This window comes from Rhincodon typus, chromosome 15, assembly GCF_021869965.1.
Source record: "Rhincodon typus isolate 14 chromosome 15, sRhiTyp1.1, whole genome shotgun sequence".
Taxonomy (NCBI): Eukaryota; Metazoa; Chordata; class Chondrichthyes; order Orectolobiformes; family Rhincodontidae; genus Rhincodon; species Rhincodon typus.
In genome coordinates this window covers 43,844,742-43,860,600 of record NC_063346.1, presented here as the reverse complement: position 1 = coordinate 43,860,600, position 15,859 = coordinate 43,844,742, and the positions used below count along the sequence as shown (strand labels likewise).

At 41.3% G+C, this 15,859-nt stretch overlaps 1 protein-coding gene across 6 annotated transcripts in view; it reads right to left on the bottom strand.

The window, feature by feature from the left end:
• Positions 1 to 421: 421 nt before the first annotated feature.
• The window catches only part of dus2 (dihydrouridine synthase 2), an 86,258-nt gene continuing 70,820 nt past the window's right edge, over positions 422 to 15,859 (bottom strand). For 5 of the 6 annotated variants that reach the window (XM_020537199.2, XM_048605682.1, XM_048605679.1 and 2 more), the window contains 3 exons: positions 14,864 to 14,951; positions 11,715 to 11,788; positions 422 to 3,503 (listed from right to left, as the gene is read on the bottom strand). In XM_020537199.2, coding sequence (XP_020392788.2) covers positions 3,278 to 3,503; positions 11,715 to 11,788; positions 14,864 to 14,951 — 388 coding nt within the window. In that variant the 3' untranslated portion in view covers positions 422 to 3,277. The remainder of the gene's footprint in view (positions 3,504 to 11,714; positions 11,789 to 14,863; positions 14,952 to 15,859) is intronic. The other variant, XM_048605683.1, reaches the window with a different exon arrangement.

Below are 15,859 nucleotides of genomic sequence, written 5' to 3'. Positions count from 1 at the left end.
ATTATACTATCATCCATGTGCTTATCCAAGAGTTCCTTAAAAGTCTCTAAAAGTATCTGACAATGCAATTCTGTAACTTAGTATGAAAAATATTCCTGCAAATACTGAGCAACACAATGTGATGTCAAGAATAATATCCTCAGAAGAAACAAAACGTACATGTTTTCAATGTGTGTTCTTAGCCACACTTTTATTGTAAGCAGGTTTCAATACTTTATGCAATAATATTATGGAAACCTGAAAACATTGAATTCTGAGCTGCGTATATGTGAATTATTCTTTCATCTCTAGGCTGAAGAATCACTTCACAGCTCAGTGCACCCTTCATTATATGGGAATTCCATCCACGAATCTGAAGTACAGGGTGAATTTGTGGGTGCATACCGCAGATAACACAGAATACTGCAGCTCAATCAAGAACCTGGTTTAATTTCTAAGATTTTATTGTGACTTACAGAATATAATATACATTTACAATATATTTGGAGTCAACTAAGCAGATTCTTATAAAGTAATGGCAAGTCCACTGGCATAGGCATGCAAATTAATTCAACTCTGCACCTGACCACTTGCTCATTCTATTATAAATGCTATCCAGTATGTGAGGATAACAATAACATGGAGAAAAAAAGGACAGATGGGGTCAGGAGTTTTTCCACCACGCCACCTCCCCAACATCACTTCAGAATGTGAGTGTCCAAGATATTAAATGTGCTAAAGTACTTTCGAGTGCGGCACAGATTGGTCAATTCATGACCACTTAGAGGTCTCATTCTGCCTCCACTGTCATTATCGCAGCTCCAGGCAGGACAAATAGAGTTGGCCTACCTGCCAGATTAACTGGTGCGGGCAGGCTACCACTTTGGGATGGGGAAGACTATCCCCTGAATTGCATTAATTTGCGCAAGACTGAAGGACTGGATCTAGGTCAGATGGATGTCTGCTGGGAGCCAACTCGATTCTGATTGCTCTATGGACAAGTTTCTCAATGATGCATATTCTCAGTGGCTCTCCCTTCTGCCTGTTCTTGGGACAATGCCAAAATCCTGCTTTACAAGGAAGTCAAATTTACTTCGCTGAAGTTAATCCGATTTTACCTACCGTAATTAATTAATACTTGACTGTCAATAAAGAATTCACAGGTTTTTATTCAACAGTTTACTTGGGTGCTAAAAACTTGACAAAATGCATTATGTTCTTCCTGTAATTATTTTAGATGGGATATTTCAATTAAGACTGCAAAAAAATGTTGGACTCATACCAGTAAACTCTTTAACAGTTCTTTCTACAAGTTATTAGTGGCCTTCGTTCCTGATAGATTAGGTTAAAATCTGCTGTCTTTAAAATGCCTAAAAAGTAACTTGAATGAAAAATGGAAAAAAACTGTAGGTATTAAAAATCAACACAATGAGAAATCTATCAGAAAGTTACATGGGACACCCTGAGGCAGCTCACTGTTTTCACTCTGAGGGAGGTGCTGGTGAAAGATGATCCTGGGAAAGGTATAGGCTGAAGCTACAAGGGAGGGTGAGCTGGGGAGCCCAGGCTGGCAGTGCCCCAGAGTAATTTTGTGGGAATCCAGCAGCACGACTAAATTTGTAATCAGGGCCCTACATATGTCATTACACCCTGATTATGCATCTTATAAAGAGTTCCCCAGCAGAAATAGGCAGGCTTCTTCAGTCACCAAGTAAGCATGCTCCAGCGAAAACGAAAGCAGGTCAATCATCATGGTTACTGACTTATCAAAGTAGACTCAACACATGAAGCTATTATCACCCTGTAACCACCGATGTGAATGGATTAGAATTGACTAATTTAATGTTGGCAGAAAGTCATATCCTTCAGTCACCAACATTATTAGGAATAAGACACAGTTAGCACAGTTTCAACACCAAGGCACTCCAGTATTTTCAGTTACAGAAAGGTCCACAGATGCAAGATCAAATTCCATGCTCCCATGGTCACAGGCTATCGAATCAGGGATCCAGTGTTTCAGCGACCATACTGTATGCCCTTCGAGCAGTTTCGCCAAAAGGAGTACAAGTTTGCAGAATTCGTTTTCAAGATTTCACTTTTGAATTACCTTCAAAAGAATTGATGAAAAGATGATCATGGGAGGCAGAAGATTGTATGGGTTTCACCTTTCCATGGGTACGGAGAGAATTCTTCCTCAATGTAAACAAGCAGCAGCCTTGCTGTCACTTTCTGTGCAAGTTATAATAGATTACAAATGCAAGGCACAGGAACAACACGTAGCTCTAGTCCATACACAGATTCATAAACAATACTGGATCACATTCAGAAAAAAGATAGTTTTGGAGAAAGAACTCTCTGACAATGTGGGCTTAATGGGGCAAAGAAATTCCTATAGTTACCTACAAAATGCTGGAATTCTAACATGGCAGCACATTTTATGCTATACTCAACCTATAGCAAGAATTCAAATAATAAATAAAGGAACTAGCATAAAGGAATTCTCATTATAGGCAGGAGATATGATTCGACTTGGCAAATCAATGCTTTAGGAATGATGGGTGCAGCTCAACAAATTACAGAGAGGGAGAGAGTGAACAACTGAGGAAAGAAAGGAGACAAAGGCAAGTAGAGAGAGAATCAGGAATTGAAATGTAACAATGGAATGGAGAAGGCAAATTAAACAAAAGTAATGAACAGAAATGATGGTACAGTAAGACCATGAACTAGCTTTCAGTCATGACCAAATATCCATAAAAACACATGTTCATCTCCGTAATTTTTGGGTATGCTCATACATTGTTCATACAGGAAGATATAGACGAAAGTCATCTAACTAAAATACAGTGAGCCAGAGGAGTGGGGAAGGTAGTAACATTTGGGTAAGGTCTGTATTTGATATGGCAGCTAATAGTAAAATTATATATTACACAAATACTTCCAGGTCATAAGTGAAAGCATAGAATGGCCTGTGTAGAAATGAAGCCACATCTAAAGGGTATTAAATTGTATGACTTGGTATGGTCAATGGATTGAAAACTATACAGCTATTTATCTAAGGCAGAAACCAATAGGGAAAGAACACAAACATTAAAGTTCTCTCTGCAGTTTCTCCAGCACACCAGGCTCAGCCTTACTCCCAAGGCATGTGGTCACCATATTAAAACAATATGCAAAATCTATGGAGTTGATATAAGATTGGCCAGAAGAACAGCAAAGATGGGGTACTGGCTGGGTAAAAGTCTATATAAATAACCTTCTGACTTGTATATGCCACTTCATAAAACTTCCATTTATTGCATTAGAGCAGGATGTCAGTCGTCGTATTTTCATCAGTGATGGACTTTCTTTTATTTGTGTTCAGAGAGGGGAGACTGGTAGTTTCTATGCCATTGGTGATCTCCTCATCTCTTTTTCGCTTATACTTCAATGGGTTTTCTCCATCACACAATCTTCCGTCAGGGAGTCCGAGGGTCCGCAGACACACTATAGCCGACGACTGTTCCACCACCTTCTTTGTCTTATCCCTGAGAAAGGAAAAGAAAAACGAGGTTCATTTTACAAACGTATGAATATGGAGCAGGAGTATAACATTCAACCATAATAGCCTCTTCCACCTCTTATCAAGATCATACCAGTCTGGTTGTGCCCTCAAATCATGCATTGTCTCTGTTTCCAACTCTCTCGGAGGCATTATGGTCCAGATCTTTACCACTCACTTGTGTCAGAAAGGTCTTCCTCACATTACTCTCCACCTTTTGCTGAAAACCTTAAAATCTGCATCCTTTGCTCCTTTTATTATCGGTGAACAAACGTAGCTTTTTCTAGTCTACCTTATCTAATTCTATCATAATCTTGTACACCTCTATCAAATGTACCCTCAATCTCATGTACTGTAAGATAACAACTCAAGCTTTTCCAACCAAACCCTGTAACTAAAATCCCTCATTCCTGAAAGCATTTTGGTAAATCTCCTCTGTAACTTCCCAAAGATCCTCACATTCTTCTGAAAGTGTGGTGACCAGGCCAAGAGAAAACACACAATTTGGGGCCTAACCACAGCATTATAAAGATTCACGATAATTTCCCTGCCTTTGTACTCAATGACTTTATGTACGTCACCCAAGATTCCATATACTTTGCTAACAACTCTCTCAACATGTTCTGCCACCTTTAAAAGCCTATGCACACCCAAAATTTCTCTGCTCCTGAACATTCTTTAGATCTTATTCTTCTGCCAAAATGCACAATCACACTTCTCTGTGTTAAGTTCCATTTGACACTGGCCTGTCTATTCTGCTAGCTCACCTGTATTCTACTGCAGTCAATTGGTTTTATTCTCACTGCTCGTCACTCTCTAAGTTCAGTATCATTGGCATGTTTTGAAATTTTACTCTGTTCCAATATCCAAGGCATTTATACATATCGAACAAAGTAGTGGGCCTGGCATTGATCTTTGGGATATATCACTGTTTACCGCTTTCCAATCTGAAAGCTATCAGTGACTACGGATTAGTTTAATTTTGTTAAGTCTTTTTCTCCAAGTTGACAATGATCCTCCTCTTTTTCAACTCGCCTTTTAAATGTTTTGGCAAACGCTTTCTTAAAATCCATGTAGACAACAGCCACTGCATTCCCTTCATGAACCTTTGGTGTTTCTTTGCAAAGAACATTCAATTAAATTGTTACAATGGATTGCTTTATCTGATAAAAAAATCATTATTCCTTGACATTGCCAGCATTTATACAAAGAATTACTGAGTGTATAATGCAATAGCTCCAACAAAAACTTGAAGTTGAATGGAAATGCGATCCTAACTAAATGTTATTTTAAACAAGCTGCATAAATGCTGCAGTGTACAAATGTGCTTCAGCAATCAAGCAAGGAACGAACACATTCCACAGATATTCAATATGTGAATGATTATCATTTCAGCATATGGACCCAATAAAAATTAACCCTCAATCAAATAGATTACAGAACTGCTAGACTCAAACCACAAAGGGCAAATTAATTTAATAAGGTCATATTTTTTTCAAAGCAAAACAACTCTTCAGCAATTAATTCATAAATAAATACATAAAGGAATCATGCCAAATTTTCAAAATTCAGGCAAACTTCTGAATATTCCAGATCAGGAACCGAGTGCATGTCAAGTCAGAACTTGGGAGAATAATTGAATTTTTGTTTTGAGTTTTTTTTTTATGATGTTAATCATTTGCTTGGAGCTCAGTTTTTGCAGCTACCCGACTATAAATAGTTGCAGTTTACCCTTGTACATTGTGCCAGGCAAGAAAGGCTAAGGGAACATGCCAATATTAGCGAACATGCAGCGTCTTGTTAAAATGAACTTCGGTTAACTTCCAGATTATTAACTGGCTGGACAGAGCTAGGATCAAATAAAATTTCACTTGCTCACACAGCTGGAAAACAAACCCATTAAACTTTCTAAAATTGTGCTGGCTCCCTTTTAGTCCCATTCTTCAGTTTAGTTCCTTGAATCATTGTGCAGTGTTGCTCAGCTTGAGGGTTGGTGGGGGGGGCACCCAAGTTCTTCGGCCATTGCTGTTCTGTACCTGACTGTTGCTGCGAAATGTCCACCGCACCATTCTATGCAGCGGGGATGCACCAAAAGCCCAAGCTGACAGCAGGCTTTCACATAGCTGACTGCTATTGGTGCTGGGCCGCTCCATGCCGCTCCATGACACTGCACGGTGATAGATAAACCCAATCGCAAATATTCGGACAGAGCTGTCATGTCACTAAAATACTCAAGATTTGGTCCAAGTATTTATAGGTCTGCGAGGAAAGAAACTCTCAACAATTAAGTTCTGTTACTTTTATAAATAATATCATATTTAAAACTCTGGGCTACAGAGCTTGCCATTTTCTGAAAGCAAGTGAAGATATTAAACAGAATATCTATAGAATCACAGCACAAGAACAGGCCATTTGACCTGTCAGGTCTCCACAGGAGTACTGAGGACTACTATTGCTGCCTTTGTATCACAAGTGCTGAATCTGAATCCCATTCCACAGTCCCAACGATTGGAGCCCGAAACTCTGGCTCGATGTTCACGATTGACGTTCAGAAAGATGTTCACGGCTGGTGGGCGTGGGAAACCTACATCTTAAAGTACAGAATGAGGGAACCTAGAAATACTAAATGTAAAGGACTAACTGTTCTTGGAGTGCGAGTGTCACTGGCAAAATCAACATCATGTAGGTGACGGGGAGCCACCAGCTGAAGGCATTCAGTCTATATATTGCAGAGACACGTAGATTGGCCCCTACCACTGAAACTGTCCTTTAGTCAAAGTTAACAAATATATCGCTGAATGTTGATCCAGAATGAAGACCCAGACTGTGGTCATGGTGCATTATCCTCCTCAGAAAGCCAATGGCCTAGTGGTATTATCACGATTGAGATTACTATCAACATGGGCTTTATTAGACTCTTTTAACCAGATTTTTATTTAATTAAAATTCCACAATCTGCTGTGGTGGGATTCAAACCCAGTCTCCCTACATGTGACTCCAGACCCACAGCAATGTGTTTGACTCTTAACTGGCTTCCATATTGGCATACCAAGTTGTTTCCAAGGGCAACTAGAGATAGGCAATGAATGTTGGCCTACACAGCGATGCCCGAATCTGGTGACTGAATTAAAACAAAAAAAATCTGTTTGCTGCTTTCTTCACACTGGTCACACTATCCTTCCCCAACACCCAACTCATGGCAACTAATGCTTGCATGTTCATTTTAGGGAGCACTCAAAGAGCTGCCTTTGTTCCTCTCTCTTCCTCTCTGCATCCTGGTCCTTGCACCATGAGCAAACTTGCACAGGCAGGCCGTGAAATATGACCCTGAGAAATGGAGCAAGCCAAAGTTTAGATCAAACTATCCATTCATTTGTTTTGATAATATCTGTTTGAAAAGAGTGAAATAGTTAATACATACTTCCCTAAGGCAAAGCAGTGAGGCCTTTAACTGCACATATTGGGACAGTCGGTTCCTTGGCAGTTACAGCTTTCAATTTGCTCATCATTTGATTCTGTAGCTTTCAAGTCAAAATTCCTATGCTCCGATATTTCAGACAGAATTTATTGTCTGACATGGCAGGAATGATAGCCCCCTACTGTTCAACATCATGAGATGCTTTGCCAAAATATCTGAACCAAGGGCTTTCTAATTTTTTAAAGTCTGCTGCTTGAATGAAATCTGCTGGAAAGCAGAAGTTTCTCGAATTGCTCCAGCGCAATCATACAAAATCTGGAAGTGAAAATGAGTTGAGAGATTTTAGAAGCCTACATTTTTCCTCACATATTTGCAATTTAAGTGGATAGTTTAATCTTTTAAAAAGACTACTAACATGGCGGATGGACTGTTACAAACATTTGTTCTTCGATTCTGTGAGAGTAATGTACTTCATAAAACTGTTTTCTTCCCTTCCCCCACTGTCGTTATGCAACATTACAGCCAAAGCAAACAACCTGCTCCAAGGAATAAGTCAGTGCTATTCTGAACTGATTGGCAGGATGTGTGAGAGACTAGGACATCAGTGATTTGGTCTCTGACATTTCTGTGGGAAAGCACCTGGCCTCTGGCCATCCCATCCTTTCCTTCCCACAAGCTTTTATTCCAAAAGGGCAAGGGTGCTAGATGTTGACTGTTCCCTTTCGAAGGAGCCATTGGTGAAGTAAAGGCCTAGATAGGGAGTGGCAGCATGCAATCTGACCTCAAATGGGGCAGCAGGATAACCCTTATTCTGGGTTGATGAGTCCTCACTGGTCAGCATACAAAAAAAAAACAGTTCCACAAGGATAGAATCTTTCATCATTCTGCTCCAGAACAACAAAGCCAACCAGAGCATCCCTAACTTAACACAGTCTATGTCCATGCACAGGAAAACTGTCTGTACAGCCAGGCTACAAAACGTCACACCAATGTATCACTGGGGGTGGGGTGGGGTGTGTGTGTGTGTGTGTGTGTGTGTGTGTGTGTGTGTGTGTGTGTGCCCTCCCGGGGGTGATGCAGCTAAAACCCCCAATCAACCAGTTCCCATCATCTAAGAAGCATCCCCAACAAATTCCCATCTGTTCACATTCTGAGTTCTACAATTACAATTATTTGTGATTACAGAAAGCCCACACTGAATAAGTTCGAAGTGTAGGAATGACTCTGAGTAGCTGTAGAAGGGAAATCTCCCAAGTTACAGAGGGACCAAGGGGACAGATGGAAAATAGAAGTTCATCTGTTGTTTTGTACCGTGCTGCCGAGCAAAATCATGATGTTAATTTCCCGAATTTGTTCCATCAGTAGAAAAGACATCCACTCAGAACTGGATAAACAGCTTGTGCATTAAGTTTACTATTGGCCACTCACTTCTGCAACTGTAGAATAAATATAGCTCAGATCAATAAAACAAAAAGCTCCATCTGCTGGCAGTAAGAGTTCGAGACAAAGTCAGTGTTTTTTAATATGATATATAACAATGTTGGCAAGGTTGGCATTTGTAACCGTTCCTTATGCTCTGGAGAAGGTGGTGATAAATAGGTTCTTGAACTACTGCAATCCACGTGATGTAGGTGCACCATCATGTATAAGGAAATTCCAGGATTTTGACTTGGCTAGAGTGAAGGAACAGCAATATAATTCCAAGTCTGGATGGTGAGTGAATGAAGACAGCCAATTTGCAGGTGTTGGTGTTGCCATATGTATACACCCCTTGTCCTTTAAGGTGGTACATGTAGAGGGTTTGGAATGTTCTGTTGAAGGAATCTTGTTCAGTTGTTGAAGTAAATGTGTCTACATTATTCAATCCTGCATTGTGCACAGTGTATTGAGGGAGTGTATGTTTAAGATGTTGGATGGAGCACCGATCAAGTGCACTGCTTTGTGCTGAACTTCTGAAGTGCTTTAGGAACTGCACGCATTGAGGCAAATGGAGAGTATGCAGCTAAAGTTCTGACTGGTAGTTGGTGGACAGATTTTGAGGAGTCAGGAGATGAGTTACTCACTGCAGAATCCTAGCTTCTGATCTGCCCCTTTCACGACCACATTTACATGGCTGGTGCAATGAAATTTCTGGTCATGCCCAGAATGTTGATAGTGGGGAGTTCAGTGCTGTTAATGACATTGAATATCAAAGGAACATGGACTATTCGCTTCTGTTTGTTATGACCAGGTGAGGTGGAGTGAATTGGCTTCTCTCTTTCCAATCTCTCCAGCTGGGCTGCACTAAAGATTTTAAGTTCTTTTTAGCACATGGCTTTACATTTCTCCAATTAAAGTGCCCCTAACTGTTTCCTGTAAGCAACAGCCATTACAACATTTCCTTGAGTGAAAGAAACAGCAATTTTATTACCTGCTAACCCAGAGTAAAAGAATAAAGACACAACATCAAGCATGTGGACTTCAGGCAATCACATCAGCCATCTCTCTCTCACATACACACACTTACAAAGTTAAAAGCAAGATAAAACAAAAATACAGTTCTTAGTGAAAACAAAAAGTGCTGGAAATCACAGCGGGTCAGGCAGCATCCGTGGAAAGAGAGCAAGCTAACTTTTTGAGTCTAGATGACTCTTCAGAGTTCTGATGAAGAGTCTGTGATTTCCAGCATTTTTTGTTTTCAGTGCAGATTCCAACATCTGCAGTAATTTGCTCCTATATAGTTTTTAGTGCTTGGTTGTCCTCAAGGCAAGATGTTTTAGCTCAAAACCATGGTTGGTTAGCTGGCTTCTTGGATCATCAGCTGGAGCAAAAGTGGCAGTTGCTTTGAAAGGTTGTAGCTCCTTGGTGCTTCTTCTATGCTGTTTACATTGACAATCAGGTGGATTTCTTCATAAGGAATAAAAACAAAGGTTTCTCTAACCCGCTTCTGTTCTCTAGCTTAAAATCCATCTCTCCTGTTCTGCCAAAGAAGCTCTTTGAAATAGCAACTGGTTGTACATATCCTGTCTGCTCAGGTATTGTTTGGGGGCTTAACAATTGAATGGATGTTTCCATTTCCAATATGTGAAGATTTGCATTAGGACAGAAAATGAGGTTTCTTGACTAGTTTCATTGCCTTTCGTTAAAATGTTAATTTCAGTTAAACGTGGCCAACATGGACTAACCTGTGGCCATTTTAAGTTAGTATTTTCAGTCCCCTTTTAAAGCCATTCCAATGCTTCAATGGAAACCAGGTATTAAACTGGATAATGGAATTCAAAGCTCAATAGCCCATATTTTATATCGTTGTGACACGATGTAGATGATTACTGCCTCAGGTACTTGTAGGGCAAAATAACTGGCTGATGGTGGGAAAGATAATCATATTGGTAGAGTAAGACTTTACTGCAGGGCTTGACTTTAGTATCAGGCTGTGCTATTCCTGCTGGGTTTACTTAATGTCAACATGACTGAAAATGAGGACAGTTCCATTCCCTCACCTTGACGAGCAAAAAAAAAAATATTCTTTGTATCTGAACATGGTGGGCTGAACAAGTTTAAAGACCAAACGTGGTCCATTTACTCTGCCAAATGAGATTTTATTTATGACTGAAATTAAGCAACAAGCAGTGGAAGACAAATTTATTGCAAGTGAAATCTCACACACCCTATCAAACAGCTCAGTAACAATAATTTCTTCCAGGTTCTGAATACTGCCCATTAGCAACAGAAAACCATCAAAAGGGTGCTGCATTGTATGAAACATAGCTGCTAAGTATCCAAGGTGAAGAGAATATAAGGAGGCTGCAGGAACTTAAGCAACTGCTTTCAGGAAATTGCCAGGAAAATAGGAGGATCTAAGTTGGTCTGAGTGAATGAATTGATCTGGTTAAAATCCAACAGCTAATCTACCCCATTGAAGAAGGAATTGACCCATTTTATGTACATCTAATAATTGCAATAGCTTCTAGAAATTTTGATATTTGCTGCTGGGCGGAAATGTTGGAACTTTCTGCTTAACAACATTTTGGTGTCCTTAGCAGCTCACTGTCTTCCCCGGGGCAACAGAGGATGGACAATAAACGCTGGCCCAGCCAGCAACACCCCTCTGGAATTAAGAGTCTAATGATCACCATGAATTCATTGTCGATTGTTGGAAAAACCTGCCTGGTTCACTAATGCCCTTTAGGGAAGGAAACTGCCATCCTTACCTGGTCTGGCCTACACGTGACTCCAGACCCACAGCAATGTGGTTGACTCTTAACTGCCCTCTGGGCAATTAGGGATGGACAATAAATGCTGCCTGACCAGCGACGCCACCTTCATCCCATGAATGATGAAAAATAACCCTCTTCAGGAACAAATAAAAAAAATTTACATTCCTGGTAGATTATAAAACTGAGCAATGTAAACTCATGAAATGAATATTCTCACTTCATTTGTAGTTTTTATTCTAACTAGCTAATCTTTTGCACAATTTTCTTTACTGGTTCAAGCGTCTGTAAAATTTTGCTTTTGGACTAAAAATCCACAAAATGGTATCTCCACAGGCGGGGTGTTTAGATAAGGTTACTTTTAGTTGAAATTCAGTGCTCAACAGCAAAATGAAAACACAAGCATAGCTTAGTGCACACCAAATCCATGCTAACAGTCTATATAATAATTACTATTTCACTAATTGAACCAAAAATGTTACCATTGGCAGTTGAAAGTATCTATGGGATATCTGACATCGACTTGATTTTGGAACCAGATGTAGGATTTAGAGAGAGGCAGAAAATCCAACTCCCCATCACTTACCAACAGGAGCTGCTGTAGTTTTTGTCTGCTACAGTCACAACTGAATTAAATAATCTGTCTGAAGGTCTCTGTACCTGGTTCAGAACAAAACATGCAGTTACAATAATCTGTCTGAAGGTCTCTGTACCTGGTTCAGAACAAAACATGCAGTTACAATAATCTGTCTGAAGGTGTTTGGACCTAGTACAGAACGTCCAGTAAAATAATCTCTCTGTAAGCCTTTGTTTCTTGTACAGAAAATATTCAATTAAACAAACAAACTGCTGTAAACACTCTGCAGGTTTGGGTGGAACCTGTGGGGACAGGTACAGACTTAACGTTTCAGGTCAATGACCTTTCATCAGAACTGGCAGAAGTCAGACATTTTACAGTTTTTAACTGAGCATCGAGTCTGGGAAACCAAGGAGAGGTAAAATAGCTTTAACTTCTCTCTGTTCTGATAAAATGCTCTCGAACTGAAAGATGGACTTGGTTTCTCTGTCCACAGATGCTGGCTGAGCGCTGCTTGCACATGCTGTCTCTGTTTCAGATTTCGAGCATACACAGGACTTTGATTAAAGATGCTGACTTGGGTGCTTCGTTGTGTGCTGGATACCATCTTGTCAGCAAGTCACCTGTGTTAGAACAGCACTTAAAAGGCAATGTCTGTCCTGTTATCTTGGTGCAAAATAAAAGAACATCCCAGGTTTCTATGGCCCAAGTGGTTGCTCCATTGCAAAATGTGCGACTTGCTTGTTATCACATTAAAAACTATCTCAAAACTTCTAAGTTATGTATGCAATAAATATAGATAACAGTGTGGAGCTGGAGGAGCACAGAAGGCCAGGCAGCATCAGAGGAGCAGAAAAGCTGACATTTCGGGTTGGGACCCTTCTTCAGAAATGGGGGAGGATTAGGGGTCTCTGAAATAAATAGGAAGAGGAGGGGTGGGGCTGGGGAAAGTAGATGGGGTGGTGATAGTGAGCGCAGGTAGGCAATGGTGGGGGTTGGTCAGCGAGGTGGGAGGAGCTGATAGGTGGGCGAGAAGACGGACAGGTCAAGGAGGCGGGCATGAGATTGGGGACTGATCTTGGGATGAGGTCGGGGGTGGGGAGATTTTGAAGCTAGTAAAGTCCACATTGAGACCATTGGGTTGTAGGCTCCCAAGGCGGAATATGAGGTGCTGCTCCTCCAGTTTCCGGGTGGTGTCGTATGTTGTTGCTTTAGTCCCAAATGTTCTTCTTCTAGGTCAGTCGGTACATGTGAATGGTAGTGAACAAATAAACAATTCACAGGAGGTACAAACTCCACAAATATCCCCATCCATAATGATGGGGCTGCTCAGCACACCAATGCAGAAAGCCAACCTGAAGCATCTGAATCCACCTTCGGCCAGAACTGCCAAGTGCATGATACATCTCGGTATCATCCTGAGGTACACAGAACTGTAAGTGCCAGTCTGCAACCAATTTTATCCACGTGACATTGAGAAATGGCTGAAGAAACTGGATACCACAAAGGTATGGGCCTCAACAACATTCCAGCAACAGTCGTGAAAACTTGTGCTCCCAAACTGGCTGTACCTCTAGTCAAGCTGTTCCAGTACAGCTATAACACTGGTGTTTAATTGAATGTGGAAAATTGACCAGGTACACCCTGTGCACAAAAAGCAGGACAAATCCAACATGGCTAATTACTGCCCCGTCTGTTTACTCTCCATCATCAGCAAAGTGATGGAAGGGATCATCAAGCAACACTAGCAAAGGAATAACCTAATCATTGACACACCATTTGGGTTTTGCCAGGGCAACCTGGTCCCGACCTCATTACAGACTTGATCCAAACATGGACAAAACAGATGAACTCCAGAGGTCAGATGACAGTGACTGCCAATGAAATCAAGGCAGTACTTGACTGAGTATGGTGCCCAGGAGCTCTAGCAAAATTGGAATCAATGGGAATCAAAGGAAATCTCAGGGCTGGCTGGAGTCTTATCTGGCTTGGAGGAGGATGGTTATGGCTGTTGGAGGTTAGTCATCTGAGGTCTAGGCCATTTCTACAGGAATCCCTCAGGGCAGTGGACTATGCCCAACTATCCTCAGCTGCTTCAATGACCTTCCCTCCATCATGAGGTTAGAAATTGCGATGTTCGCCAATGATTGTGCAATGTTCAGCACCATTCGCAACTCCTCAGATACTGAGGCAGTCCATGTCCATATGCAGCAAGACCTGGACAATATTCAGGCTCAGGCTGATAAATGACAAGTAACAATCTTGCCACACAAGTGCCAGGCAATGACCATCCCCTCTGAGCAAAGTTAACCATGGTTCATTGATCTTCAATGGCATGACCATCACTGAATCCCCCACGGTCAGCGTCCTTGTGAGTTGGGAGGGTAGGCAGGCGCAACTCAGGTGTACCGTGATGGAATACTCTCCACGTGCCTGGATGAGTGCAGCACCAACAATACTGAAGAAGCCAGACATATTCAGGACAGGGTAGCCCACTTGCTTGGCACCACATCCACCATATGCTCCAATCATTCTCTTACAGGTCCACTCACAAAGGCAGTAGCACATACTATCTACAAGATGTCCTGCAAAAACTGAACCAAGGTTCATCCAGCAGCACCTTCCAAACCTGTGAGCTCTGTCACGTAGAAGAAAAAGTGCAGCAGATGCCTAGGAACACCATCTACAAGTCCCTCCCTAGCCACTGACCTGATTTGAAAACATATTGCTGTCCCTTCAGTGTTGCTAGGCCAATCCCTAACAGCACTATCGGTGTCCCTACAAACCAAGGACTGCAGCAGATCAAGACGACAGCTCACCAACCCCTTCTCCAGCACAATTAGTGATGGGTAATAAGTAGAGAAATAATTATTTTACAGCTTTTGAGATGTGATCAGTTGATTTTTAAAGAAACGTACATGTTAAGAATTCAATTTCTATAAAGGAAAGAAGCTGTTCATCCTCTATCTGCTGCAGAATGACCTTTACTTTTCAGTTCTGTTTAATTGGATTTAAAGATACAACTCTAACATTCAAACAAAGTTCCTAGACATGATTTTTAAGTAGCATTATTAGCGTACTAATGGAGAGTTCAGTTAAAAACATGCTTGGCTGTGTGAAAATGTGTATGACAGTATAAAGTAATGGTTGACACTTACTGTGACATAGACTGGTTGGGGAAGTTTCTGTTTCCGACACCATTCTAGTAGTATCATTTTGGGTGTGATTTGAGGTGGGTATTCACGCCTGGAGAAGGAACACAAGTAGCATAAATTAGTGACCTGAAATGTGAATGGTACAAAATGACTTTATATTGACCTTATCTCAAACTGCTGAGAGACAAAAAAAAGTAAATAGTTTTAATAAAACACTTGTTGAACAGATTATTCCTTCGACATTGACTTAGTTTTGGAGCAGAGTTTAAAGAAAGGATATCTGGCGGAGGACTCAGGATGCTGGATTACAGCTGCTTTGCAGTTACCTGCTCAGTCAGCATGCTCACATTCTTTGGCAAATCATTGTGGCTGCAGGTCTCATTAAATGGTCTTTAAATCTGCCAACGGGCTCCTGTGGCCAGTTGGAAAACATGGGAGTATGATGGAAAAATGGTTAGTGGATGACTGCCACCGGCAGCAACTCTTTCCACATTCCATCAGCCATTTTTCTTTACTTGTTTTGTTTACAGGTTCACTCAAGCTTTTCCTTCCCAGAACACACTTTGCAATTCCTGACTCAATTCATTCTGTACTCTAGCCATGACCGGTGTGCAATAAGACAGAATGTGTACAGCAGGCTGTGGAAGGGATTCTACACTGCACAGACAGGGAAGAGCTTTCCCCAACATGTATGTGTGTATGCGCATGCACATGTATGCATGTGCAAGTGCACGTGTTTGCGTGTATGCGTGCACGCATGCCTGGGAAGGTGGGGGGGGAGAATGAGAGACAGAGACAGAGACAGAGAGAGAGAGAGAGAGAGTGAGTGTGTGTGTGAGAGAGAGAGAGAGTGAGTGAGCGCGTATGAGAGAGTCAGAGAGACAGAATGTGTGTGTGTGCACGTGTGTGTGAGAGAGAGTGAGAGTGTGTGAGAGTGTGTGTATGTGAGAGAGAGAGAGTGAGAGTGTGAGAGAGTGAGAGTGTGAGAGAGTGAGAGTG